At 34.5% G+C, this 27288-nt stretch overlaps 1 protein-coding gene across 4 annotated transcripts in view; it reads right to left on the reverse strand.

The window, feature by feature from the left end:
* LOC149797038 (cathepsin O-like) overlaps nt 1–21434 on the reverse strand; it is a 42669-nt gene extending 21235 nt beyond the window's left edge. For all 4 annotated transcript variants that reach the window (XR_016421763.1, XM_089961698.1, XM_089961699.1 and 1 more), the window contains exons 1-5: nt 21242–21434; nt 16306–16408; nt 15245–15356; nt 5536–5601; nt 3168–3324 (exon numbers count right to left, since the gene is read on the reverse strand). Coding sequence is in view for 3 of the 4 variants with exons in the window: in XM_089961698.1 (XP_089817824.1) it covers nt 3168–3324; nt 5536–5601; nt 15245–15356; nt 16306–16408; nt 21242–21406 (603 nt within the window). In the remaining variant the exon portion in view is untranslated. The remainder of the gene's footprint in view (nt 1–3167; nt 3325–5535; nt 5602–15244; nt 15357–16305; nt 16409–21241) is intronic.
* Between the last annotated feature and the right edge of the window lie 5854 nt (nt 21435–27288).

Consider the following 27288-nt stretch of genomic DNA (forward strand, 5'->3'; position numbering starts at 1 on the left):
ATCCTACCTTCAGCACATCTGAGTCTGGTTTATTAACATTGTCCTAATCAAAGGACACAGCACCTGGAGTCTGGTTTATTAACATTGTCCTAATGAAAGGAAACAGTACCTGGAGTCTGGTTTATTAACATTGTCCTAATGAAAGGTAACATCACCTGGAGTCTTATTAACATTGTCCTAATGAAAGGACACAGCACCTGGAGTCTGGTTTATTAACATTGTCCTAATGAAAGGAAACAGCACCTGGAGTCTGGTTTATTAACATTGTCCCAATGAAAGGAAACAGCACCTGGAGTCTGGTTTATTAACATTGTCCTAATGAAAGGACACAGCACATGGAGTCTGGTTTATTAACATTGTCCTAATGAAAGGACACAGCACCTGGAGTCTGGTTTATTAACATTGTCCTAATGAAAGGAAACAGCACCTGGAGTCTGGTTTATTAACATTGTCCTAATGAAAGGACACAGCACCTGGAGTCTGGTTTATTAACATTGTCCTAATGAAAGTACACAGCACATGGAGTCTGGTTTATTAACATTGTCCTAATGAAAGTACACAGCACCTAAAGTCTGGTTTATTAACATTGTCCTAATGAAAGGAAACAGCACCTGGAGTCTGGTTTATTAACATTGTCCTAATGAAAGAAAACAGCACCTGGTGTCTGGTTTATTAACATTGTCCTAATGAAAGGACACAGCACCTGGAGTCTGGTTTATCAACATTGTCTTAATGAAAGGACACAGCACCTGGAGTCTGGTTTATTAACATTGTCCTAATGAAAGGAAACAGCACCCGGAGTCTGGTTTATTAACATTGTCCTAATGAAAGGAAACAGCACCCGGAGTCTGGTTTATTAACATTGTCCTAATGAAAGGAAACAGCACCTGGAGTCTGGTTTATTAACATTGTCCTAATGAAAGGAAACAGCACCTGCAGTCTGGTTTATTAACATTGTCCAATCTTTCCCTTTTATCAGATTTTGCTCATTTATCACTACTTTCAAGAGACTTTTCAACTGGTCTCCTGCAAGACTGTAGTGTAACATAAAATAAATTTATCTGCATTGCAATCTGGGTCAATGCACACTGGTTGCCAATAAGATTCTGATGCTTTATATACAGTACATTTACTGTTGGCAAAATTAACATTTCAAAGTGCACCATTGGATATCAAAGTGATAATAGACCAGTTTCATATTAAACAGCAATAAAAATTAGACTCCGTTTTAAAAAGAAATAAAGCTTACCAATAATCCAAAGCACTGGCATTGAAATCGTTATTTATTTTATATAAAAAATTCAGCAGATACACATGAAAAATCTTGTTGGTGATTTTTTAAATGAAATGGTGATTTTTTTTTTTGTAGGCAGTGAACATCGTCAAACTCTTCATTACTGAAATATGTAATTATGGATACTTCAAGAATGATACAAAGGGGGGGGGGGTCAGATTGAACTACCATAGAAACTAATCTTACTATGCATACAAAAATTGGGGTAAAAACATTCATCACCAATACTGTTCAGAAACTTGTGGTGCACCAAAGTTATTCAGATGAAAAATTTACAGTATCCCAAAAATATAGGGCATCTGAAAGCACAATGTAAAGTCTGCATCTGAAGAAAAAAAAACTTTAAAATCTGATCTGCCCACACTTCTGTAAAGTCTGCCAAAATGACACTGTTGACTTAGTTGTCCTATCTGACACGAACAATAAAGCCGTCAATAGTTCTGTAAGCCATATATTTCCAATTAGACACAACTTCATCTTACCTTTAACACTCCTCAGTATTCTATTCAACAGAACGCTGATTGAGTAAATCAATCTATCTTTTACAAATTCCAGTTTATGGCAATTCAAAATTATCCCATTATTTATACAATAAGAAACATTTCATGTATTAATCCTGTAAGTTACAATGAAAATTACAATTCAAAGTGAAATCAAAGCTCAGCAAATATGTCTAACATTAAAAATTTGCTTTTATGTAATCTGTGCAATATACAGTTAATATCAATTTATTCTAACTGTACTAACTCATAACAGGGCCCCGAGTGGCCAAGTGGTCTAAAGCGCTCTCCGTTACGGATCACTGCCATCTCACCTCTGTCTGCGGTGGTTTGAATCTCGGATTTGGCTAATGTGGGTATGTGAGAAAGCTTGCCAGTAGCTTCTCGTGGGTCGGTGGTTCTTTCCGGGGTTTTCCTGGGTTCTTCCTCCACCATTAATACTGGCCGCCATGTATAGCCTATCGCGTGCTGAAAAATGGCGTTAAACCCTACAACAACAACAACAACAACTAACTCATAACAATACAAATCTCTCAACATTACACTAACTTTAAATGAAGAAGTCTGTGATAGTAATGTAATAAATACTTGATAATTTTATTTCAAAGAGATTAATTGGAATTAAATCTATTTGTAAATATAAATATTGCTAAATCAAATGTGACATAAGAAATGACAAGATATGATCAAAAAGGTCTCTTCTGATTCAATAATGAGAAAAAGCAGCAACACACATACTGTGCAGACCATTCTGGTGGCCTAAGGGGTTAGAGCATTCAATTTGGATCATGGAGGTCACAGGTTCAAACCCTGGCCAAGTCATAATAAAGGCTTATAAAAATAGTACTAGCAGCTGCCTTACTTGATGCTCAGGATTAAGAGATTAGTGTTAGGACTGGTCGGCCTGGTATCTGGATAATGCGACTGGGTGGGACATCAAGCCACATGTCTGCAGCATGATGCCCCGGAGCTAGACGTCACTAAAACTGTCGCACTGCAGGCATCATAGCGATATGACTCAAAATGTTAAAGCTACATTAAAACCCACAAAACACACATATACTTTTTGTGCATTTTTAGTCCCAGCACATATAATGATAGGCAATTCTCAATTCATGACTACCACTTTCCTCTGATCAACATCTGGACCAAGGTTTCTTCTGAATTTTCCAATTTCCATCTCAAAAACCATCTCATATCAACATCTGAACCATGGCTTCTTCTGAATTCTCGCCTCTCTACCTCAAAGACCATCATGCATCAATATCTGAACCATGGTATAAATTGTAAAGGTTTTACTATTCATTTAAGATATTAAGTTTAACTTTAAAAAATGAATAACCATTTCTTTGAATTTTTTTAATGGTACATACAGTTTTCATCCAATAAAGTGCCCTGCAGGTATCGCCTCCATCACAGCCATTGTTGTTGGAAGCACAGTCGATGACTTGCTGTACACTGAGATCTAGGGGTGGTTCTTCTGTCAACTTAGCATACATGCTCTCCACAGTCTCCACAGCACTGAATGCCCTACCATGGTAGAATAAAGAGTTTTAGTTCAAATTCAAAATGCCCTACCACACAGTGGAATAAATAGTTTTAATTCAAATTCAAAATGCCCTAACATAGTGGAATATATAGTTTTAGTTCAAATTCAAAATGCCCTACCATAGTGGAATAAATACTTTTAGTTCAAATTAAAAATGCCCTAACATAGTGGAATAAATAGTTTTAATTCAAATTCAAAATGCCCTACCACACAGTGGAATAAATAGTTTTAGTTCAAATTCAAAAGTTTCTTAAAATGTGGAAGTGATACAAGATCTATGCATCAAGAACACCACCTAATAAATCCATTTAGCTCAAATGTTAAAGTGTCTCTAAAATACTCCAAAAACAGCACCACCGCCACATAACAGCCACAATTATCCCATTTGTTTCAACAAAAATCAAACTTTCCCTCTGGAATCAGAAAATTCCTTCATTTAGTCCGAACTGTAGTTTTATTGAAAGTTTCCTAATCTGAACAGTTCTGAAATTATCTGATGTGTATGTAAATGAGATGCCTTGCAAATGCTGAACAATCAATTAGAATAATCCTAGAGTATCTTGTGATGATGGATTAGTTTTGGATTCTAAACGTAACTTCAACAATTTTTCCCTCATATCACTACAATATCTGCAGTGTGGCAGTTTATAGTGATGTCTAGCACTGGGGCATCATGCCACAAACATGTAGCATCATGTCCAACCCATCCTGACACCAGGCCGACCAGTCCTAACAGTAACTTCTTAAAGCTGAGAGCCTAGCAAGGCAGCCATTAGCACCATTTTTATAAGTCTTTGGTATGACTCAACGGGTTAGAACCTATGACCTTCTGCATCCAAAGCAGATGATCTAACCACTAGGCCACTGGTGTGGTCTGACAATGAATTAGAATAATCCTCATTTACATCCACTGACTTGTGACTTTTATTTAACAGGTTCATGTTATATTTTCTGTCTTAATCATGGCATACAAGCTATGTGTTAATCATGTCGTGCAAACTATCAATTGCAAAATGATACAGCAATTACTGGTCCTGAAAGAAGGGTTGGGAGGTCAAGGAACAATAACCTTTGTGATTCAGTAATAAGCATATAAAAATAAATTTTTATAATTCCCAAAATAATCTGATTTTTCTTTAACTCTCTCTTTATTTCATTTCAGTTTTCCATTTTTTTCTTACTATTAAGACTTTACCATGTTAGAATATTCTTTGTCTGGGAATCAGATACATTCACAAGCTACTCCAATTTCCTCAATGACATAATCGCAACTTCAAATCATCAAGTTGGATCGACAGAATAATCAGGCTGGGAGGCATGGGGATTTACAATACCACATCACTTTTAAGGTTAATCTAAATGTTGTTCAAGGCAACCAATTCAATGGGGGGGGGGGGAGGGTTCTAGTTACAAAATATTAAGTCCATCACAATTTGTTTTCTTACTTTATATCCTTGGTCAAGTTACTTTAATTCTGGTAATGTAGAAAAGAAGTTTTTCAATCACTTTGTACAAGTGACTGTGGTCACTATAAATGATTTTTATCAATGATATTGCTAATTTCATCCAATAAATGGTACCAATGAAATGGCTCATTTCACAAAATAATTACCAATGAAATAGTTCATGTCATACAATAATTACCAATGAAATTGCTCATTTCATACAATAATTACCAATGAAATTGCTCATTTCATGCAATACTAAGCAAAGAACATGCTGATTTCATGCAATAGTTACTAATGAAATTGCTCATTTCATGAAATACTTACATTAACTGCAAATTATTACATTATTAAATATATTATTTCTATCAGCACTTGGTTTCTTTTTCTTGATGTCTACATTACCATGTAAATTATGTCCTGTATATCTACTGTTCTCTGAAGGTTCTAAATATATTACTGGCAATGTTTGTTTTCTTGAAACAATTTCACTCCATTCACAAACAATTTTAAAAATTTGTATTCATTCTGGAAGTGTCATTTGGACATCTAAAATCTGAATAAGGTTGTTAACTCTTTGAAAGAATACTTTTTTCCCCATACATTGGTACCTCTTCTGAAATAATGTTTTCCAATGATGCAAAGAGTATCATATACATGATTCAAAATTAATTTAAAAACCTTATTTTTCAAAAGAAAATTAAAGAATTCTAGTATCATACTGATTTTCTGTGTAATTTAGCTTACCAACATGCTCCACACTTCTTCTGGTTCTTAACTGGAGATATGATGCTGTGGTTGCCATAGTTACGCCTGTAAAAAATGAAGTCTGTGATAGTAATAACAATAAAATTTCAGTCAGGATCAATTATGAAATCTTTTAGTCTCCCAGTTTATCAGAAGGATAAGTATTTTTCAACACTATGGAACTATTTATTGTAATTATTCTAACATAGGCACAATTTTTAACTACTTTTAATTCTGAGGCATTTACAAAAGATGCATTTAAAGGAGATCCAAATCTGAATTGTCAGCTTTAGAGGGTTTACCTTTATTGATATGCAGGAGAAATATAATTCTGTCATTCTAATATTCTATTTTCTAAAAATTAAAGACAGTTTAATGTGATGTGATCTTTTCTTTCTGACTGCAACTTCTAACTCATCAACTTTGCTGTATCAGAGGTCTCACTATGATTTTAAAACTAGGAGTCCAGGACTCCCATTTTGGTAAAAAAACAGGAGTCCCATCATCAAAAGTTGCAGTCCCTTCTTTCCTACAGAATCAATACAGATGTGAGTGCATCTATTTTTAGATGGAGAGGTTTTCATAATGTACTCACTTTAATATACTTCATTACAACAGTCCATTGACAGGATTGCAAATTTATGGTTTATTTAGTTATCTACGTACTTGTAGTAGTTTTAGGCAATGGTTAAATAGTATCTGATTTGCTGTTTATTCCCCTATGTTCGCAAATATGTATTAAGTCAGAAAACAGCTTATCTCGCAAATTCCACAACATAACTTTGTCCCATATGTTTTCGACCTACATAATTTGCATTTTAAAGTTAAATTTTTAATAAAATAATACCTAGGCTTTGCTTTCAATGATTTGTATATTTTTCTGAATATATTTGCCCGATGATTTACAAAAACAGACAATCTAATAAACTGGTACATAACAGACCTAGCCAAGTCCGCCATTATTTCCCATTAGGCCTACTGGTTCACTTAGTTTCAAACTAATTTTATGACGAGGCAGTTAATATATATCCGGATCACCGATTCTGATCTTAAAACACATGTTTGTATGTTTTATCATCAAAGGATATTATGCAGGAAATTGATAGTTGCTACCTTACTCGGAAAAGGGTTAATGGTCAATCAGCTATCAAAATGTATGTTGTGAATGGGCAAGAGTTAACCGGGCTAAGGCGAGGGGCATTTAAAAATAAGTATGGTCAGTCAATGTACCTCTTAAATAGCTCTTGTTTGTCATCAGAGTGAGACTGAATTTTGTTGATCTAAGTAAGGACTTATTCCAAACACTAAGCTAGGCGTCACACACTTTCTTACACTTAGCTACTGTCCCATCCGAACTATCAATTCTAGCAGCTTTAGCACTCTTCTGAATCTTGTTACAATCTTTGTAAGTTTGCTGTTTAACTCCAAAATAGTTATCCAAATTTATGAATGGAATTTTGTCTAAGTCTCAACATGTCTTGATTCTGAGGTCACGTGCACTACTTATTCTGATAAATTTGGAAATGAACACAATAACGAAAGCTAAAGTTGTTTATTTGATGTACTTTTTTAAATGACCACATGTACATCTCTGGGTCTTTCTGCCTCAGAATTCAATTACTGTAAATATCAGTACATTTCCCCATTTCCCACCCCGCCACCAGTCAAAGCCTTTGAATTTGCTGCCCAGCTATTGCATCATGTTCTTTTTTATGTACTCTTATAATGGCAACATGTATGTACATCAAGGGGTCTTTCAGTCACTGAACACCTATTACATGCGTATGGAGGACTCCCGCCTCAGTGATTTTCTGAGTACCAGATCAAATATTGGCATCCAAATACACGTAATTTAGCTTTTCCGAGATCACTGTGTATCATTCATATATCGGTGTACTATAAAAAAAAATCCAATAGCCTGATGCCTAGGGACCCTCTTATTTTAGATTGGGTCTTTCCTGTATTCAAAGTAGAGTGCCCATTAGGTTTGTGGGAAAAAAAATCAATTAAATCAAACTAACTGATTACCTTATTGTTTTAATTTGCAGAGTTTAGATCCAAAAAATGATTTTTTTAGGTATTATATGTAACAGGGATCAAATGTGGACTGCAATGGCTTTTGATTAAAAATTGGACACACTTTAATAAGAAGGAAAGATCAACCAAAAACTGATTTAGGCAGAAACACTTGAGTATTTTGATTATTTGGGGGCCTTGTTTAACTGCTATTGCATTGTTCATCGAGTTTCAAGTTAAAGTTGAATAAATAATAATCATGCTGTCTCTTCCTCATGGTTACGCTATAGTTTAATGCAACACTGGTTAACATTAAGTGCGTACATGCCAACCAATATGCTTTAAGCATAATCATATTATGCTTTTTCAACAAATTACGTTTTCTGCTAAACTGTATATGGATTACGCTTTTATGCTACATTAAAAAATAAAATAAAATAAAACAATAAAAAGTTGTTTTAGTAATTTTATTATCATCTCTTTAATTTCGCTCATATAAATTTGAGAATATTCTTAAAAAGGTGACTGCTGTGCAAGAACAGCATAAGATCACTTTCCTTATTTGCTATTTAGAGCAAATGTATATGAACCCTTTCCAAGAAAACAGATGGGTTTCTTCAAAAGTGAACTTTGCCAAACAGATTCATTTTATTTATAAGCTAGTTAGATAGTGAAACAGTCTATATTTTTAAAAGAAAATGGTGCCATTTGTTTAGTGAAAAGCTTGAAGGTGTGAGTTGTGGGTGTTATATGATGGAAGAGCAGATGGATCTTTCAAACTTCAAACCATGTCAGATCAGAAAAAAGGACAAATCAACACTGCTTTACAAACTTTGAAAAAAAACGAATATGAGAGCAATGTAATACATTATGATTCCAGTTCACATTCAGCAAAAGTTACACATGCAGACTAGTTGAAGTGAGGGCTGAACATAAATAATTTTTCAGTATATTTTGTGTTTGTATTCTGGTTCTAATCCATATAGATTCTGCCCTTTGTTACAATTTTTTTAACCAGCTACAGAACCCAGTTAGTAGTAAAAAAATAAATGTATTTTTTTTCATATGTGCTGTAATCCTGGCAGGTAATATATTGATTACACCTTTTTACACCCAAATTATGTTTCTGTGCCACTTAAAATAGCAATAATTATGCTTATACCTCTCAGGGGGTTGACATGTATGATTAAATGGCACCAATGAACAACATCAAAAGTGTAAAGAGAAACTGCATAATGCAGGATGATCTTCAGATGCTAACGAACATGAACACTGCTGATTCAGAAAATAAGGAGGGCACTGATAGAACAATTGGACAATGTCTGACATCAGGACCAACAGGAAAACATTGCTCTACATTAAATATTTTGAGATCTGAATAATAACACAAGTCAATTTAATATGATTTTGTTTATTTCTTTTCATATTTGAAGTACATCAACTGCAGCATTGTGTGACAAATAACAGAAAAACAAATATGGCACTTTTGGACACATGGAAATTGGAGTCAGTGCTTGTAGAAACTGTGGTAAAGCTTGTGATTTTTTTAAAGTCATGAGCACTGGGCCAGTCTGAAAAATATTTTCTTGAAGCACTGTATACACTGTAGTATAAATGCCGACTAATTATGAGCAAGTCACACAATGAAACCAATGATCAACACAAATCAGAGTTACCTGTGTTACAACTCTATGGTCATAAACTAAGCAACAGAAAGAAGTGAAACAAAGAAGTTTTCTAAAATCAACAAATAATTTAATTTGCTAAATTAAAATGTGAAAATTTAAAAGTAACTTAAAGCATTGTGAATTAAATCTTAAGTAATCCTAAATGTTCTATCACAAGTTTAATAGTATTGAGTGTTCCATATGAATTCCAATATTGAATGTGCTAATGTACCAATAGTCTTGAATAGTTTGACGTACCAACAGTCTTGAAGTATCACAATGATATAATCTAAAATGTCTTTGAATGAATTCACAACAATCCCAAAATAGTTTTAACCCAGTTTATAAGCACTTTAATTCCAATGAATTATTTAGGTACTTCCTAGAGAATTATATCTGAATGTGATTCCATATAGTCTGATATTAAAGCTGATATTAAATAGGAATGAATAATTTTGTTTATCACAACCAAAAAAATGTGTGTCATAAGTTCACTTTGAGAACTTTCTGAGGTCAAAAGGCAATGTCAGCATGTTTACAAATATTATCTTAAAGTACAAAACACAACCAGGGACAAAGGTTTGCAATATAAACATATTTTTTACAAATGACTATTAACATCAACTATAATATGATATAAAATTTACATGAATTATTAAAAATGTATCAAATGAACAAAATGTATCAAATGTACAAAATGTATCAAATGTACAAAATGCACAAAATGAACAAAATGTATCAAATGTACAAAATGTATCAAACGAACAAAATGTATCAAATGTACAAAATGTATCAAATGAACAAAATGTATCAAATGTACAAAATGTATCAAATGTACAAAATGTATCAAATGTTTGCTTCTTAGTACTCATTTTCTTTAACGAGAGGAGACAATTAAAAGAGCACAGAGTACAGATTACATTTTTAATTACACTTAATAATCCCATATTAAGCAAGTAACATGACTATAACATTCATCCAAGTTAAGTGCAAATACAACGTTCCGTTTGTAACATGAAATCATATGTAAACAATGCAGAATCAGCCACAAGCAAATATTTTTAGTATCAATATGGCTCTGTCTCTCAACTATTTAAATTCTTTGGAATATCATCTGGTTTAAAACCTTGAATTCCTCTGAATCATATGAAATTGTAACCATTTGAATGCACATCCTCCGTCAAGATACAGTCCTCATCAGACTTTAGTACATCCTCCTTCAAGATACAATCATCATCAGACTTTAGCACATCCTCCTTCAAGATACAGTCCTCATCAGACTTTAGTACATCCTCCTTCAAGATACAGTCCTCATCAGACTTTAGTACATCCTCCTTCAAGATACAAGATACAATCATCATCAGACTTTAGCACATCCTCCTTCAAGATACAATCATCATCAGACTTTAGTACATCCTCCCTCAAGATACAGTCCTCATCAGACTTTAGTACATCCTTCTTCAAGATAGTCCTCATCAGACTTTAGTACATCCTCATTTAAGATACAGTCATCATCAGACTTTAGCAGATCCTATTTCAAGATACAGTCATCATCAGACTTTAGCACATTCTCCTTCAAGATACAGTCATCATCAGACTTTAGCAGATCCTCTTTCAAGATACAGTCATCATCAGACTTTAGCACATCCTCCTTCAAGATAAAGTCATCATCAGACTTTAGCACATCTTCCTTCAAGATACAGTCATCATCAGACTTTAGCACATTCTCCATCAAGATACAGTCATCATCAGACTTTAGCACATCCTCCTTCAAGATACAGTTATCATCAGACGTTAGTAAGTGCTTAATCATTTTGTAAGAATGAGTCTTCTGATCTATTCAGGAAGTTTTAAATTTCCATTACAAAGGGAGATTATTTTAAAGAGCTCTGGTCTCTCAGAAATAGAAGCCCAGGCCTTTGACACCCAATCTACTATCATATGCCTGGTAAGGGCTTTGTCTTCCATTCATCAGGTTTGCTGCTGTTGATGTATTGCACCCACTCCTTTCCCATCAGGTCCTTGAAAGATTTATTCATGGATACATTAAGAGGTTGTTGTTCATAGATATATTAAGAGGTTGTTGTTCATGGATACATTACGATGTTGTTGTTCATGGATATATTAAGAGGTTGTTGTTCATGGATACATTAAGAGGTTGTTGTTCATGGATATATTACGAGGTTGTTGTTCATGAATACATTAAGAGGTTGTTGGTCATGAATACATTAGGAGGTTGTTGTTCATGGACACATTAAGAGGTTCTTGTTCATGGATACATTAAGAGGTTGTTGCTCAGATCAGTCAACACTGTATGCATCATCTTCCCCCTTTTAAAGTCACACTTTACATCATCAAAGATATGGTCCTATAAGCTGTCTAAAACTAGCATAATGACCTGATATTTTGTATGCTTATTTCATATTTATCATCCAGACTGTCATATAGGTTATGTTGATCCACCCTGTGTAGACACTTTCTTACCACACAAATTTTTGGGCCACTGTATTCATTGACTATTGCTTAATCCACTGCTTTCAAGCAATGTATACCAACCATACATCTATTTTGTTGCTGGTTTGACTGACATCATTGTCAAGTGGGACTCAGACTTTCAACTCTATGCTGACATCATTGTCAATTGGGTCTCGGGCTTTCAACTCCTCTATGCTGGAATAATTGTCAAGCAGGACTCTTGTCTTCAACTCTATGCTGACATCAATGTCAACTGGGACTCAGGATTTCAACTCCAAATAATACACTGGAGGAAGTATGGAACCTTTTATCAGATTAAACGGGCAAGAATAGCTTTGGGGAAAATAGCAGAAGAGCATTAATGGGTTGTACAGGTGGATGAGGAGAAGCTGGACAATGGAAGAGTGAATTGCTGGAAATAGCTAGTTATTTGGGGTATTTTGGAGGCATATGATCATTTCCACATCAGCTGCCTTAATTTATGTCACTATCACATGTTCCAAAGTCAAGCACGAAGTTTGATGTCCGACTAGAATTTCTTTGACTGCAATGCCAATTTAACAATGAAAGGGAATATAAGTCAACTGGATTAGTCTTAAGTCATTCTAAAGCATGCAGTGAATAAGAGTTTAAACTGTAATTAAATTAGCATTCTGCAGAAGAAAAACCAGTGAGAAAATACCAAACAAAAAGCTTACAGTATCCCCTTCTCATTACCTGCACAGTATATAACAACAATTATCATTGCTTTAGAGGTTTATTGTCATCTTAAAGAGACTACCTTTAACATCTTACATCTTTTTGTATCATTGGGACTTCAAATAATGAAAATAATTACATTTTTATGAATGCAAACAAACATTTTTAATAAATTTTTCTAAAGTGCCAACTGAACTAAAAATGTTCATTTTCACTCAACGTTTTAAAAAATGTATACTCAATATTTTTTATTTTGGGAGTACCTATACAAGATAAAAATTAACTATTTTTTGTATGAAGGGCACCAGTTGTTGTTGTTGTTGTTGTTGTGGGATTTAATGCCATTTTTCAGCACACGATAGGCTATGTATGGCGGCCAGTATTAATGGTGGAGGAAGAACCCGGGAAAACCCCGAGAAGAACCACCGACCCACAAGAAGCTACTGGCAAGCTTGAAGGGCACCAGTGACTAAATTAGAATAATTATGGTAGTAACAACAACACCATGAACAACACACTATATTTAATAGTCCTCTATACAGACATTAGCTGGTTGGCTCTTGAGATTACCGTACTTAATCACAAACTGCAAAAAACAAAGATCCTAAATTACTGCAGAATAGTGCACATGTGGATCAGGGTCTATGTTGTTTGTTCTACTTATTACTCCCAACAAAATGCATAGACCCAGATTTGCTGAGGCATGCGATGACAGATATTGGTCTGTGCAGTTTGCAGTTGGACTCATAACTGGTCAAAGGATGTGTTTTTGAACTAAACTACTGTTCAGAGTCATGACCATCATATTTCACCACTAGACCCCATTATCTACAGGTATTTCTACCACACTAAATACAAGCCATCCATAAGGTTTAGTCAATTTAATTGAATATAGAATAATAGTTATTCTGCAAAACCAGTTTACATTTGACCCACAATGACCCTGACAATGACATTTTGACCTCAGCATCAACTGGCATCTTCCCTACCCTAAGTACAAGCCCTCCACAAACTTTAGTCAAATTATACGGTTTAAAACAAAAGTTATTATGCAAGAAACATTATTCTATGACCTTTGGACACCAAAATCAACAGGCTTATTTCTTACCTAAGTCATCCACAAACTTTAGTAAAGGTACAAAGTCAAGAACTAAAACTTTTGTACAGTCACGGTTTTTCTTTAAATTACAGTAAATTCAACCTTTTATCTCAAAATCAATAGTCTTCTTCCTTACCCAAAGTACAACAGCTATCCACAAATTTAGTCCAGTTCTATGATCCAGAACTAATCCAGTTCTATGATACAGAACTAATCCAGTTCTATGATCCAGAACTAATCCAGTTCTATGATCAGAACTAATCCAGTTCTATGATACAGAACTAATCCAGTTCTATGATCCAGAACTAATCCAGTTCTATGATCCAGAAATAATCCAGTTCTATGATACAGAACTAATCCAGTTCTATGATCCAGAACTAATCCAGTTCTATGATACAGAACTAATCCAGTTCTATGATCCAGAAATAATCCAGTTCTATGATCCAGAAATAATCCAGTTCTATGATACAGAACTAATCCAGTTTTATGATCCAGAACTAATCCAGTTCTATGATACAGAACTAATGTAATTGAATGTAAACCAATTTTTTTGGGTATTGACCCTGATTAGTGAAAATGTAACCCCAAATAAATAGACTTCTTACTCCAAATAAATAGGCTTCTTACTCCAAGTGCAAGTCACCTTCAAAATTTGATACAAGTCAGTATAGTAGAACTAATGTTGTGGTGCGGAAACCACTTTTCTCCTTTCTGACAGTGACCATGATTTTTTTACCTTTCTACCCCAAAACTGATATGCTTCATCCATACCCCCAGTAGGACCTACCCTACCCACAAAAATATGGTATATGCAAACAGGGAACTTAAGTTATTATGTACAAACAACACAGGGAACAGATGGACACACGGACATAAAAACATATGGCAGGTAAATAAAAACCATTATTTTGATTTCATTTTGTTAATAAAAAATTGCAAAAGTCCTGCAAGAATTGTTTCCATCTGAATTCTGCTAGTTTGAAAAGAAAATGAAGACATTTCTTTTTCTTTACACATAATTCAAAAACCAAGGACATTGATACATGAATAAAACACTAACAAAAAAATCTACAAAAAAAACTTTTCAACCAATTCAGAATATTAGTAGTTTTACTCAACAATGTTTAATGTGAAACTCAGGACTTTTTGAGTTCTCTTTAGTGAGAGTCCTTGCTTCCAGGACCTTAACTTTCTCATCTTGGACTCTCTTTTCAAAAATTGGTGTCTATAGTTTTCTTTAGACTGGATTCTCACATTTGAGAGAAACGTGGCCCTGAACTTGCATTGTAAAAATCATAAACAGTGCTTGGACTCTGCTGGGTTTTTAAGACCAGTTCCAATGGTCAAATGTGTTCAAGCCAATAATGATGAAAGCAATGAGATTCTTTTCGTACATTCATTAAATAAATTAAACACTTAACACATTGAAACAAACAGAAAACTCATCAATACCAAATGTGCCTAACTGACAAAAGTTATAGTCGATATTTCCAATCAATAATCTTCCATGATTACTTAACTTACATTTAAACTTTATCTTTTGAGACATTTTTCCCATGACAAAGATATACTTATCATTCAAAATATCTATTCTGTAAGAGAATGGTAAAAAGAAAAAGGTTTCAATAGAAGTTAAATTACTGGAGAGATTTAAGACATTGCCCCATGACAAAGACATCATTATAGTTAATGCATTTTCTCATTCCAAATAATAGATATGTGCACAAAGACACTATGAATAAAAAAAGCAAACCAGTCCACTTTGTCCGGAATGTTCAATGACTTGAGTCTAGAGTAAGGTGTCACTGTAGAATCAGGTCTTGCTCCCAAGTTAGGAAGAGAAAACAAATCCTTCAAATACAGATCTGCAACAGAATACAAGTTTTTATTTCAGGCGAAACCAAAGGAAAATATTAACATTTTATTACATTACAATTTTACTATGTACATTACAAATATGTACTGTACAGACTCACTTAAAAGTCAAGTCCAACTGCAAACAACAAAGACCCTGATTTGCCACTGCATAATGCTCTGGAAGATATGGGTTTATGTTATTTTTTACACTGATTACTCCTGACAAATTATACAGACCCAGATCTACCAGCACATTACACAACAGCAGATCTGGTTCTATGTAATTTGTGGTCAGACTTGACTTTTAAGCAAGTAAAAAATTGTACATGTTTGATCACATTTAAGGTAGGGAGTCTAACCTAATTATTTTCTTAAACAGAAATAAAAAAATTCTGTTTAATGTGAATTATTCTATTTATAATTTAAAAAAGATTTCTTCCTACATGTACATGGCACTATTATAAAAATTTATTACAACATTACAGGTGATCATATCAACCAATAATTACTGATATAAACTTTTCCTTGCCCTTGAAATAATAAGTACAATAGTGTTACTTCACAAGCAGTAAAGTTTCTTAACCTGAATCTGATTAAAATATCTGAATACGCAAGATATCAAAATGTTAAGACAATGTTTTGGTATAACATGAGGAATATCTACCAAAAGCTGTCATTACTTTTTCTTTCAGGATATGGGCATGAACAGATTTTTGGATAGACATCTGACTGGTCAGTTACAAGCCTGACTGCTTCAGCAGGTGGGTGGGTTGATGGAAGAATGGTATGTGGTGAGAGGGGATAGTAAGCTCAAGTTTAAAACAAACCCAGTATATTCTCATGCATTTCACTGCAATGATGAAAACTGATTTTTTACTTTTCTTGCTAAGAATCATGATGCTAAAAATGAAATATGTTTACTATAATGTTAACTGGTGAAAAAAGAAGAGTTTTTACCCCTGAATTCTGAAGGTGAAAGGTCAGAAAACTTTGTAACTCCATAATGAGCAATGGAAATTTTCTGACTTGTGGTCATCTGATTTTGTTTTTCCAGATTCTTCTGGAAATACAGAATAGTAGAATATCTATAACAATAATAGTAACAAATCAATAATAATAATAACAACAAAAAATGACAAATGCAATGAGTTAATGATAGCCTTTCCATAAATAATACAGAATACTAATTAGAAGTGATCTGTTTTCATCTCACAATTTATTAATAAGTACCATAATCATGTATAATTGGACTCTTACCTTGTCAAGCATGAATCCTTCTAAAGAATGACTCCATACTGTCCAAAATGAATTTTCAGAAATTTTCATTATAAGACCATTTCTTCTTTTTAACTGCTGAGTGTTGAAACCATCTCTGATATTCATATGCAACAAGATTTTCAAATATGCTGCTGTTAGCAGTCATACTGGATGTAAGATTGGCATTATTTCATTAGAACAAAAAGACTTCTGGTGAAAACCCAAATGAAAAGGAGTATCAATAACAAGATTTTCAAGATGACCCTTGAAATAATACTGGCATGATTTGCATTTAGGACCACTAGATAGCATAAGAAGTTTTCAGTGAAAACCTTATGTTGATATGACAATTAATCCTGGACTATTTGCAGTAACAAGATTTTCAAGATGGCTGCTGCAGAGGCCATATCAGATATAAGATCAGCACCTTTTTCATTTAGGACTAACTAGATATCATAAGAAGTCTTTTATTATACTATATGTTGATATGACCATCCATTCTAGATGATTTTCAAGGCAGCCACTGTGATTGTCATATTGGATTTTCCATCAACACTTCTTTCATTTAGGACCAACCAGTCCTTGGGATGAATGTACGTGTAAAATTTCATCACGAGTCTCCAAGAAGCTAAGAAGGAATAGCAATAAAAAATAAACTTATCTAAATGGATTGACAGATGGATAATGGACAACAGATGATCCCATTAAGTTCTCATTGTCTATGACCAGTTGAGCCTGCAAGAGCTACTTCCATTGCTTGCCAAAACAGAAGCCCACACATTTTTAATTACATAGTCCCGAACACCATCCAAAACCTTCCCTTCTGGACCAAGACCCAGCAGTCATACTCCAAATTTGGATCAGTGGTGGATCAGTGGTTAATGTGCCAGGCTCACAACCAAAAGGGTGTGAGTTTGAATCCTTATATCAGTCCAAACTAGGCCAGCTACCATGGTATGCGCATGCAAAAAGCAACTGCCTTGACACTAAATAACCTACATCTGTTGCTGTGCCATAAAGTACTTAACCAATCCAAGCTAAATTATACCCCAAATTTGTGATTAATTTGTATACTCCTGCACAAATAAATATGTGCAAAGTTTGGTCAAATAATATTTTTTTAAATACCACTGTAATTACAACTCTGATCATTCATGGGGACCCATGGGGTGGGAATGAAAATATTTACTACATTCCAATGAGTTAACTTTATGTAGTTCAGAAAAATACAGAACTAGTTATACCAGTGTTTTTTGAAAAGTACTGAGAACATTATTAGCTCCATCTGTCTATAACTATCATCTCCTCCATGTCCTACTTATGCCAGACAAAAGCCATACAAAGCCCCACAAAGCCATACATTGCCTCACAATGCCTGACAATGCCTGACAAAAGCATACAATGCCTCACAAAGCCATACATTGCCTCACAAAGCCTGACAATGACTCACAAAGCCATACAATGTCTGACAATGCCTCACAAAGCCATACAAAGCCTGACAAAGCCATACAATGCCTCACAAAGCCATACAATGCCTCACAAAGCCTGACAATGCCTCAAAAAGCCATACAATGCCTCACAAAGCCTGACAATGCCTCACAAAGCCTGACAATGCCTCATGAAGCCTGACAGAGTAATGCAAAGTCAAATTAGAAAATTATATCTATATTATAAATTATATAGATGAATAAATTAACCAAAACTGAAAGATTAGTTTTCAACATAATAAATTACCAAAAACTGGGCAACAAAGTTCGAATTTGAACAATAATAAAGTAATAATAAAATCTTACAAAATCAAAATTGAAATGTTTGTTATTATTTTATAAACTGTTCATTTCACTGATTATCAAAAGAAAATGCAATTTTTCAATGCATGTCACAAAGAGTTATCAATTTTGTATCTACTTTCGTCTATATTCAATAAAGCATAACAAAGGCACATAAAGCCATACAAAGTCATATTAGAAGGGTATATTTATGTTGCAATGAGTTTGATGAATGAATCAACCAACCCGTCTGAAGGACTAAGTAAGTAAGTTATAGTTAAACATATGCCCTATTAATTTACTGTGAATTGAGAGATAAATTCCAAAATTTGGATAATAATAAAGTCAATCAAAATCATATTTTAAACATTTTTATCATTTTAAAATGTGTTAGATAAACATGTCACCAAACATATGTTGACAAACTCATCCAATCTGTTGAAGTTTCACAAAGCATAAGAAAGGCACACAAAATCTGACACAATGATACAAAGTGACAATAAAAATGTGCACAATTGTTGTGTTTGCTGCATAAATTGTAAAAATAAAAATATTAGGTTTGCTACATATACCCTAATGCATAACTGGTAATTGGGAGACCGTGCAAATTCATTGCATCTCTACAAGGCATACAAAGCCTGACAAAATCTTAAACAAAATGTTCATTATTATTTTAAAATGTCTGTATCTGATAAATTATCAACAGGAATGGCTATTTTTCAAACAAGCACACAATGTCATAAAATAGCATAATAAAAATGTGTATTTCAAAGTACATATAGTTTCTTGGTCATTATTTCAAACTTGTATCCAACTTTCTCTGTATTCTTGTCGCCCGGCACTTTGTTCTTTGTTTTGGCTTCCTTGACAATTTTAAAGCTTTCAGTGCAATGTACATTCCATCTGATGTCACCACAGTTGTTAATTTAATGTGGGATTTCTGCAAAAATTTCATAAATAGATGGGTGGGTTTTCTTCCTGATACTTTGAGTTCTATGCTAGTTTACTATTTTAAATTGTGCAAATATAGTGAATAAAGTTGGCTGTACCATATATACGTTTAACCCTAGTCTTTCAGTTTCACTGATTTGTTTTTAGCAAACTCATATGACAATATAAATATGACTTTGTCTGGTTTTCTGTCATCAAGACATACATTGAAAATTTGCATTTTTCCTTTGATAATCAGTCAAATGAACAGTTTATAAAAGAATAACAAAAATTTCAATCATGATTTTGTCAGTCTTTATTCTTACTTTATCATTGTTCGAATTCAAACTTTGTAGTCCACTTTTCAGTCATTTAATTCTGCATAATTATGTTCAAAACTAGTCTTTCTTTTGGGTTAATTCATTTATCAATATAATTTACAATATAAATACACTTTTCTGGTTTGACTTTGCATGACTTTGTCAGGCTTAGTAGTATTTAGTAGGCCCCTCTCTTTCTAAAGGAAAACGTGGAAATTAACCAAACTTTGCACATAAAGGTCCCTCACATTATATATACACTGCTGTTGGACATTTCTGCGCACCTAAGGTTTCTGTCTCCAATACTGATGCAAAACACACTGATGAAAATAAAATACTGCAATGCTTACCATTTGAAAAGAGGCAATTATCAACAGAATTTACTGTTCAAAATAATATTAATTTTGGACACACCGGATACCACCCCCTTGTTTTCATGACTCATGATATATCAGCCTATTCTGCGCACAGCTTTGGAAAGATGTAATGTTAATCCATCTGGCTATAGAAACAAAATACATTACTTTGGACCGTTTCTATCAGCAGTTCAGTCGAGTAATTAAGTTAGGTTTATAGCTAGTTTTACAATATTCAATGCAAAAATGCCAGTAAATGGCAAGAGATACTAAGCAAACAAAACCAATCTTGTGAAAAAAGATAATAATGTTCAACATTTTATAAATAATAAGCTATTATGTAGAAGAGAAACAACAATGAATAAGATGTTATGTGTTTACAATGTCTTGTTTATGGGGAAAAATTACTACAGAATTTAGAAACAGACTATATGCCAGGGAATTTCTTGAGAATCCCGTTCTAGCTGCGAGTTGAAACGTTGGGTAGCAGACGATTTTGTATGTATGGGACAACTTCTTGCAAACTTGGAAACTTGGATAAAGTTGCAGGCTTTATTATAAGGTATACATTTCCATCTTTTAAATAATGTATTTATTTGTATGATTCTAAAAGATACATAGTAAATAGGATTTTCTGGGTTACAGGTTCAAAAAGGTCATGAAGTGGGTCTTCATGTTGACATTTAGAAATTACATTTTCATATGCATTCCAAGTCGAAACATTTTGTACATTTTATGAATATCACTTTTCTTAGTTAAAGTACGGTCGTTCTTTCTTAATACAAAATGGATTTCTGACCCAAAATGACACGTGAACCAATGTTTGCAGAAATGACGTATCGTTGTGCAGAATTACCCGACGCGCAGAATTAGCCGACGTGGTGGTATATTGTCCCCATTAGGAACGCTAGTCCAAGTTTCCTCTTACCATTCCCACACCATTTTTTAACATATATATATTTTCACAACATACCCCATCATAAATGTCAAAATATCAACAATGGGGAGGGAAGGGTCAGAGGAAACTCTGACTAAACGATCATTAAGGGGTCAAGGTTCACATATAAAAATATTGAAACCAAATTTTCTTCTAGATAGAGACATTAGAGAGATTAAATTTTTTATTTTAAATGAGTAATAAATTATCTTCTTGCAATAAATAGGATCTAAAACCAAACTTTGTAAGCCAGTTGAGGAAGATAAGTAAGGAGCGAAATGTTTGAAAAAGCGTGTTCACTTGCCGTCTCAAGACCAAACTTGCCTTGAAATGTATAACTCTCCTGATTGCTTCATTACTTTTCTCAGCATAACTGTCGTTAAACGTTGTTACATAACTTAAGTATGAGTCAGGAAGTTGTAAAGTTATTGCAAGAAATAGGCTAAGGTAAGTAACGAAAATTAATGCATTTTGACAGTTCATCTCCATTCAGTGTTAACTACTATAGTCCTATAGATACAACCAACTATACTGTGGCTCTGGTTCATTATGAATCGTACCGCACCTCCGGTCTTCGAAGAAATTTACCTGACACAGGTACTATCTATAGCCGGGGATTATTTAATCCCTTTAATCATTTTAAATTTAAAACCAAATAATATTATCTGAATAAAATGGATTATATTCTTGTTGTAAAATTCATAATAAAGTATTATTCCAAAGGTCAATGCTTCGACTGTATTTACAAGAGCAAGTAAAAAATATTATTATTATTATTATTATTATTATTATTTTGTTGTTGCTGTTGATGATGATGTTGTTGTTGTTGTTGTATAGAAAACAGAAAAAAAACATACATGTCCATGCAGAATAAGTAATAATCAATATATTCAGATGACATCATAAATAATATTGTAAAATAGTGGTTGATATTTTTATCGTAATTTTAAATAAAAGAAATGTAATCATATTGGAGGTAAATATTTTTAATGACAACGACTTATATATTTATCACACATTTACACGTATATTAAGGACTTGTTCGTATTGTATTTGGAACATCAATAATAATAATAATAATAATAATATAATGACGAGATTACAAATTCTTTTTTAATGTTAATCAAGTTGTTGTTATGCCAAATGCCATCGAAATATGAATTAAACATTTCTATGGTGAAGACCAGTCTGCTCATTTTGCATTATTCTGGAATGTTCTGCATATAATATACAAATTGTGCAAATCTATCAGCTATATGTGAATTATATAATTACATGGCGCATTTATGATTTAGAAAATGACATACATGTGTTTCAGACAATTTTGTTTTCGTAGTTTTGTATCTCTTGATTATAGTTATTTCCATGAAAGCGGAAGGCATCTTGAATCTGTATACAGCATCGATCCCCGTCACACTCGTGCACCTTACAATACAACTATCAGCCATTATTTACAATATTGTTTCCTTTTGTATTTGTATATATACTTTTTTTAATGGAAAATATTGTAATTTTATTATTTTCGTTATTACTTTAAATGGGGTAAAAGCACAAACATTTTAAATGCTACATAATAATGACTTTTAGTTACATGTTGTAAAGTCTTTTTATTCACACTGCATTATTTTGGAGTGCGTGGCTTATAATTTAAACAAAATTATAAAGTCTGTATTTCAACTTTCATTACATTTTGGATTCAGATAATCTTTTCACTGTAGTGTCATCTCTTATTATCTTTATTTTAATTTTACCGATTATAGTGGCTGGTATTTGCACTTATATTTTTAACTGTGGTAGCATCAGCGTAAAACCATACACCAATACTACTATCCTTATAAAACCTATTTTTAAAAGATCAGTATACTTACTGTTCATTTGTATTCTACTGCATCAGTACCTAAACCAACAAGTAGTTTTCCGCCTTTTTTTTCTTTTCTTCTTCTTTCTTTCTCTGACATTGGTGACGGAAACCAACCACGCTTGACACTATTTTTGCTGAAATTTTCAGCCTTTTGCTCACTTCCATGTATGCGTCAGCGATTACAACAAAATTGTCACGTCAATCAGTGATGGATACACATGTGTTCTGTTTTATTTCGTTGTGAATCATTCAACCAATCGTCAATACTCGAGCAACTTATATTAACAAATATAATTCTACTCATTAATGTATCCGAACACACATGTAATCATATGCACACACGCACACGCGCGCAAATACACCCACCCCCACCCACATACATACATACATACATACATACATACATACATTGGGGCCCCAAATGGCCGAGTAGTCTAAAGCGCTCTCCGCTACGGATCATTGCCATCTCGCCTCTGTCTGCGTGGGTTCGAGTCTCGGATTCGGCTAATATGGGTATTTGAGAAAGCATGCCAGTAGCTTCTTGTGGGTCGGTGGTTCCTCCACCATTAATACTGGCCGCCTGTATAGCCTATCCTGTGCTGAAAAATGGCGTTAAACCCAACAACAGGAACAACATACATACATATATATAAGTTCGAGTCTAGGATTCGGCCAATGTGGGTATGTGAGAAAGCTTGCCAGTAGCTTCTCGTGGGTCGGTGGTTCTTCCCGGGTTCTTCCTCCACCATTAATACTGGCCGCCATGCATAGCCTATCGTGTGCTGAAAATGGCGTTAAACCCCACAACAACGACAACATACATATATATAAAATTGGCCTAGTGTTCAGAGAGTCCGCCTCTGATGTGTTATGTCGGGGTTCGTACCCCAGTCGAGTTATACCAAAGACATGGTACTAGTAGCTGCCTCGCTAGGCGTTCAGCATTAAAAGGTTAGTGTTAGGACTGGTCCGGAGAGCTGTTTTGAATGAAGTTTTGAATGTAGGCAGACGAGAGAATACTACGAAATAGACTAAATAATGTGTGAATGAATATTAGAAGCTGGAATTGTGAGATCATTAGCTCTATGGTCATAAACTATGTAACAGAACCTTTGACCAGCATCCTGGAGAATAAAAACAGGTGTGATCTATATGACCCAACGATACGCACACGTGCCCTCAGTGATCAAGGACAAATGCAACCTGTTGATGTTATCTCGTAGGGTTGACGTGCACTGTCACAAACATTCATTGACCTGTTGTGCTGTTGACCATTCATGGAATGAATTTCGAACTATGTTCAGGGAGGTCATCCGGTGCCAATATAATTTCCTCGTGTTTGACCCTGGAACCACCGGGACAGACTCTGCCTCCCAGAAAAGGTATCGCTAGGGTTTGAAAAAAGCAATTTATCGACCAAGATTAACATATTCAATGACTAATTCGCCAGCGATGCCATAGCAGAGAGTTATGACTGACGCCGCAAAACTGACCGCGAAAACTTGGAACTGTCCCGCGACAAATTGATTCCCGCTACCGAAAGATATGCATGCTTCATGAAAATGTGTACGGAAAGACCTCGCAAATGTTTGCGTCGCTGATGAAGCTCGCGCGAAACAGGATATTTGTTGTTGTTGTTGTTGTTGGGTTTAACGCCATTTTTCAGCACGCGATTGGCTATACATGGCGGCCAGTATTAATGGTGGAGGAAGAACCCGGGAAAACCCGGGAAAGAACCACCGACCCACGAGAAGCTACTGGCAAGCTTTCTCACATACCCACATTAGCCGAATCCGAGACTCGAACCCACGCAGACAGCGGTGAGATGGCAGTGATCCGTAACGAAGAACGCTTTAGACCACTCGGCCACTCGGGGCCCCGAAACAGGATATAAAGAACGCCATGAAAGAAAACGCCGAGACGATCAGGCCCATGCCAGCACGATTGGAACAAATTCGAGGTCTCGATGCAGCAACCAGAAACACCTAAGAGGAAATGTATGATGCTCTCGGTATACTCGCAAGAGGTACATAAGAGACAATGGCGCGTGAGTCACATCCGGGTTATGTACCTTACGGATGACAAGAAGTTTCCAATATAAATTTAAGAACGTATCAAGTAGGCACTTAATGTGATCTTGGTAGAACCCTTAGGGATTGCCACTAACGTACCCGCCCACTGGAAGAAATATGTTGGTAAAAAAAATGATCGGGGATTCGTGTCCTGGTAATATTAAAAGTAAATGGCACGAACGGAGGACGTCTTCTGTATTTGCTGTACTGGACTATAACTAAAGACATAATCATGTGTGGCCAGAGTTCAGTAGAATCGTTACCCATATAGAAACACGGGTACAAAAACAATCAAGCCACGCTTAAATAATTTTCACCGTAAATTCGAACCCCTCGTTAGAAAACACTTCGCACACGTGGAAACAGGCATCATTAACCTGGATTCATTGGATCGCACACGTGTTGACACATTTTTACTCGTACGAGCTTTCACCGCCACGTAAAGTTGTTAATTATTTATATAGACGCGTATCTTCTCGCCCGATATTTTATTAAATGCCTCTATTGCAAAATCGAACGGACGGACTGTACATGCATTCGGTCGTTTTACCTTTCAAGCTGGAAACTGCAATAATATTTGGGACCAAAAAAGTAATGCTCTGGTGCACGAGACTAAGATTTTGTATTATTTTTAATTTGGGTCTCTCAGTAGCTGGAACCAAATATCTTGCTCTGATTTATAATAGATTAATACCATAATGAGATGATTAAGCCTACACTATAGGTGATACGCTGTGAAAGACGTTGTGCTGACATTTGAGAGCCTGTTAATAACAAACAAAATAAAAAGTGTTCACACTTAAGACTGTAATTTATCAGCTATGCTGTCGATATATTAGGCACGAAAACTTTTAGCGAATGCCAACACCTAAGCAAGATATCTGTCAGAAAGAGCCAGTAAACATAAAAATAATTGTTGGTCTAAGATCAGTCCAGCCAGACCGGTTATTGAGAATATATTTCTCACCCACAACAACAACAACAATAGAAGTGACCCGATACAATACATTTATTAATCAAGTTCATATATAATCGTAGAATTTAAATAAAGTTCGTATATCATCTTAGAATTTAAATAAAGTTCATGTATAATCTTAGAATTTAAATCAAGTTCATGTATAATCTTATAATTTAAATCAAGTTCATGTATAATCTTAGAATTTTAAACAAGTTCGTGTATAATCTTAGAATTTTAAACAAGTTCGTATATCATCTTAGGATTTAAATCAAGTTCATGTATAATCTTAGAATTTTAAACAAGTGGATAGATAGAATCCAGACGGAGAATTCAACATATTCCATGTCCGAATTAACAATTTAGCCACCTTAAATTAAAAATCTAAATTATAAAAACCGTCATTAAAGTGTTTGTAGATCAAACAAATTGACAGCCATGCTTATATTTCGTCTTCGCCTTGTAATATTATTTGTTTATGTGCATCTGTTAAGTTCTTCCATTCAGCTGTCCTTCTTATGGAATAGTTAAAACGTTACAAGGCAACATAATACCGCTCCGGTGGCATAGTGGTTAGAGAGTCCGTCTCGGAAGCGGAAGGATGTGCTTTCTATCCCCGAGTCATACCAAAGACTTACGAAAATGGTCTAACAGCTTGGCGCTCAGCATTAAGAGGTTAGTGTTAGGACTGGTCGGCCTGGTGTCAGGATCATGTGACTGGTTGGGACATCATGCTACATGTCTGCGGCATGATGTCCCAGTGCTAGACATCACTATAATCTGCCACACTGCAGACATCGTATCGATATGACTGAATTTTTTTAAAAGTTACGTTAAAAATCCTTATCACACACACACACACACATGAGGCAACATAGGTTACAGTTACCCTATTCTATTTCCGTTTCCTTCTGCTTCAGTCATTTATGCGATTGTAAAACTTTCTCGTAAGTACTAGGAAATATTAAGACTTATAATATCCTATACCGACCGCTCCGGTGTCCTAGTAGTTAGAGCGTCCGCCACGGATGCGGGAGGTTGCGGATTCGAACCCTGACCGAGTCATACCAAAGACTTGTAAAAATGGTACTAATAGATGCCACGCTTGGTGCTCAGCATTAAGAGGTTATTAGGTCTGGTTGGCCTGGTGTCAGGATAATGTGACTGGGTGATACATGTCTGCGGCACATTTTATGCATATTAACCTCAGTTACAACTTTGTTAGATGCCATTACTCTTGTGTCCTCTATTAGTGCTTTTCTTAGTACCTTCTTCTTCTTCTTTTTTCTAGTCATTATTCTAATATCATAATATCATCATTTAGTTGAAGAGATAAACCATGCAAGTAATATATATATATATATATATATATATATATATATATATATATATATATATATATATATATATATATATAAGTATAAGTAAACCGCAAAATCGGTCACATTGTAGCAGAACCGTTTCTTCAGTTGGTTCTGACTAT

This window comes from Sinohyriopsis cumingii, chromosome 6 (assembly GCF_028554795.1).
Source record: "Sinohyriopsis cumingii isolate HCF-2022 chromosome 6, ASM2855479v2, whole genome shotgun sequence".
Taxonomy (NCBI): Eukaryota; Metazoa; Mollusca; class Bivalvia; order Unionida; family Unionidae; genus Sinohyriopsis; species Sinohyriopsis cumingii.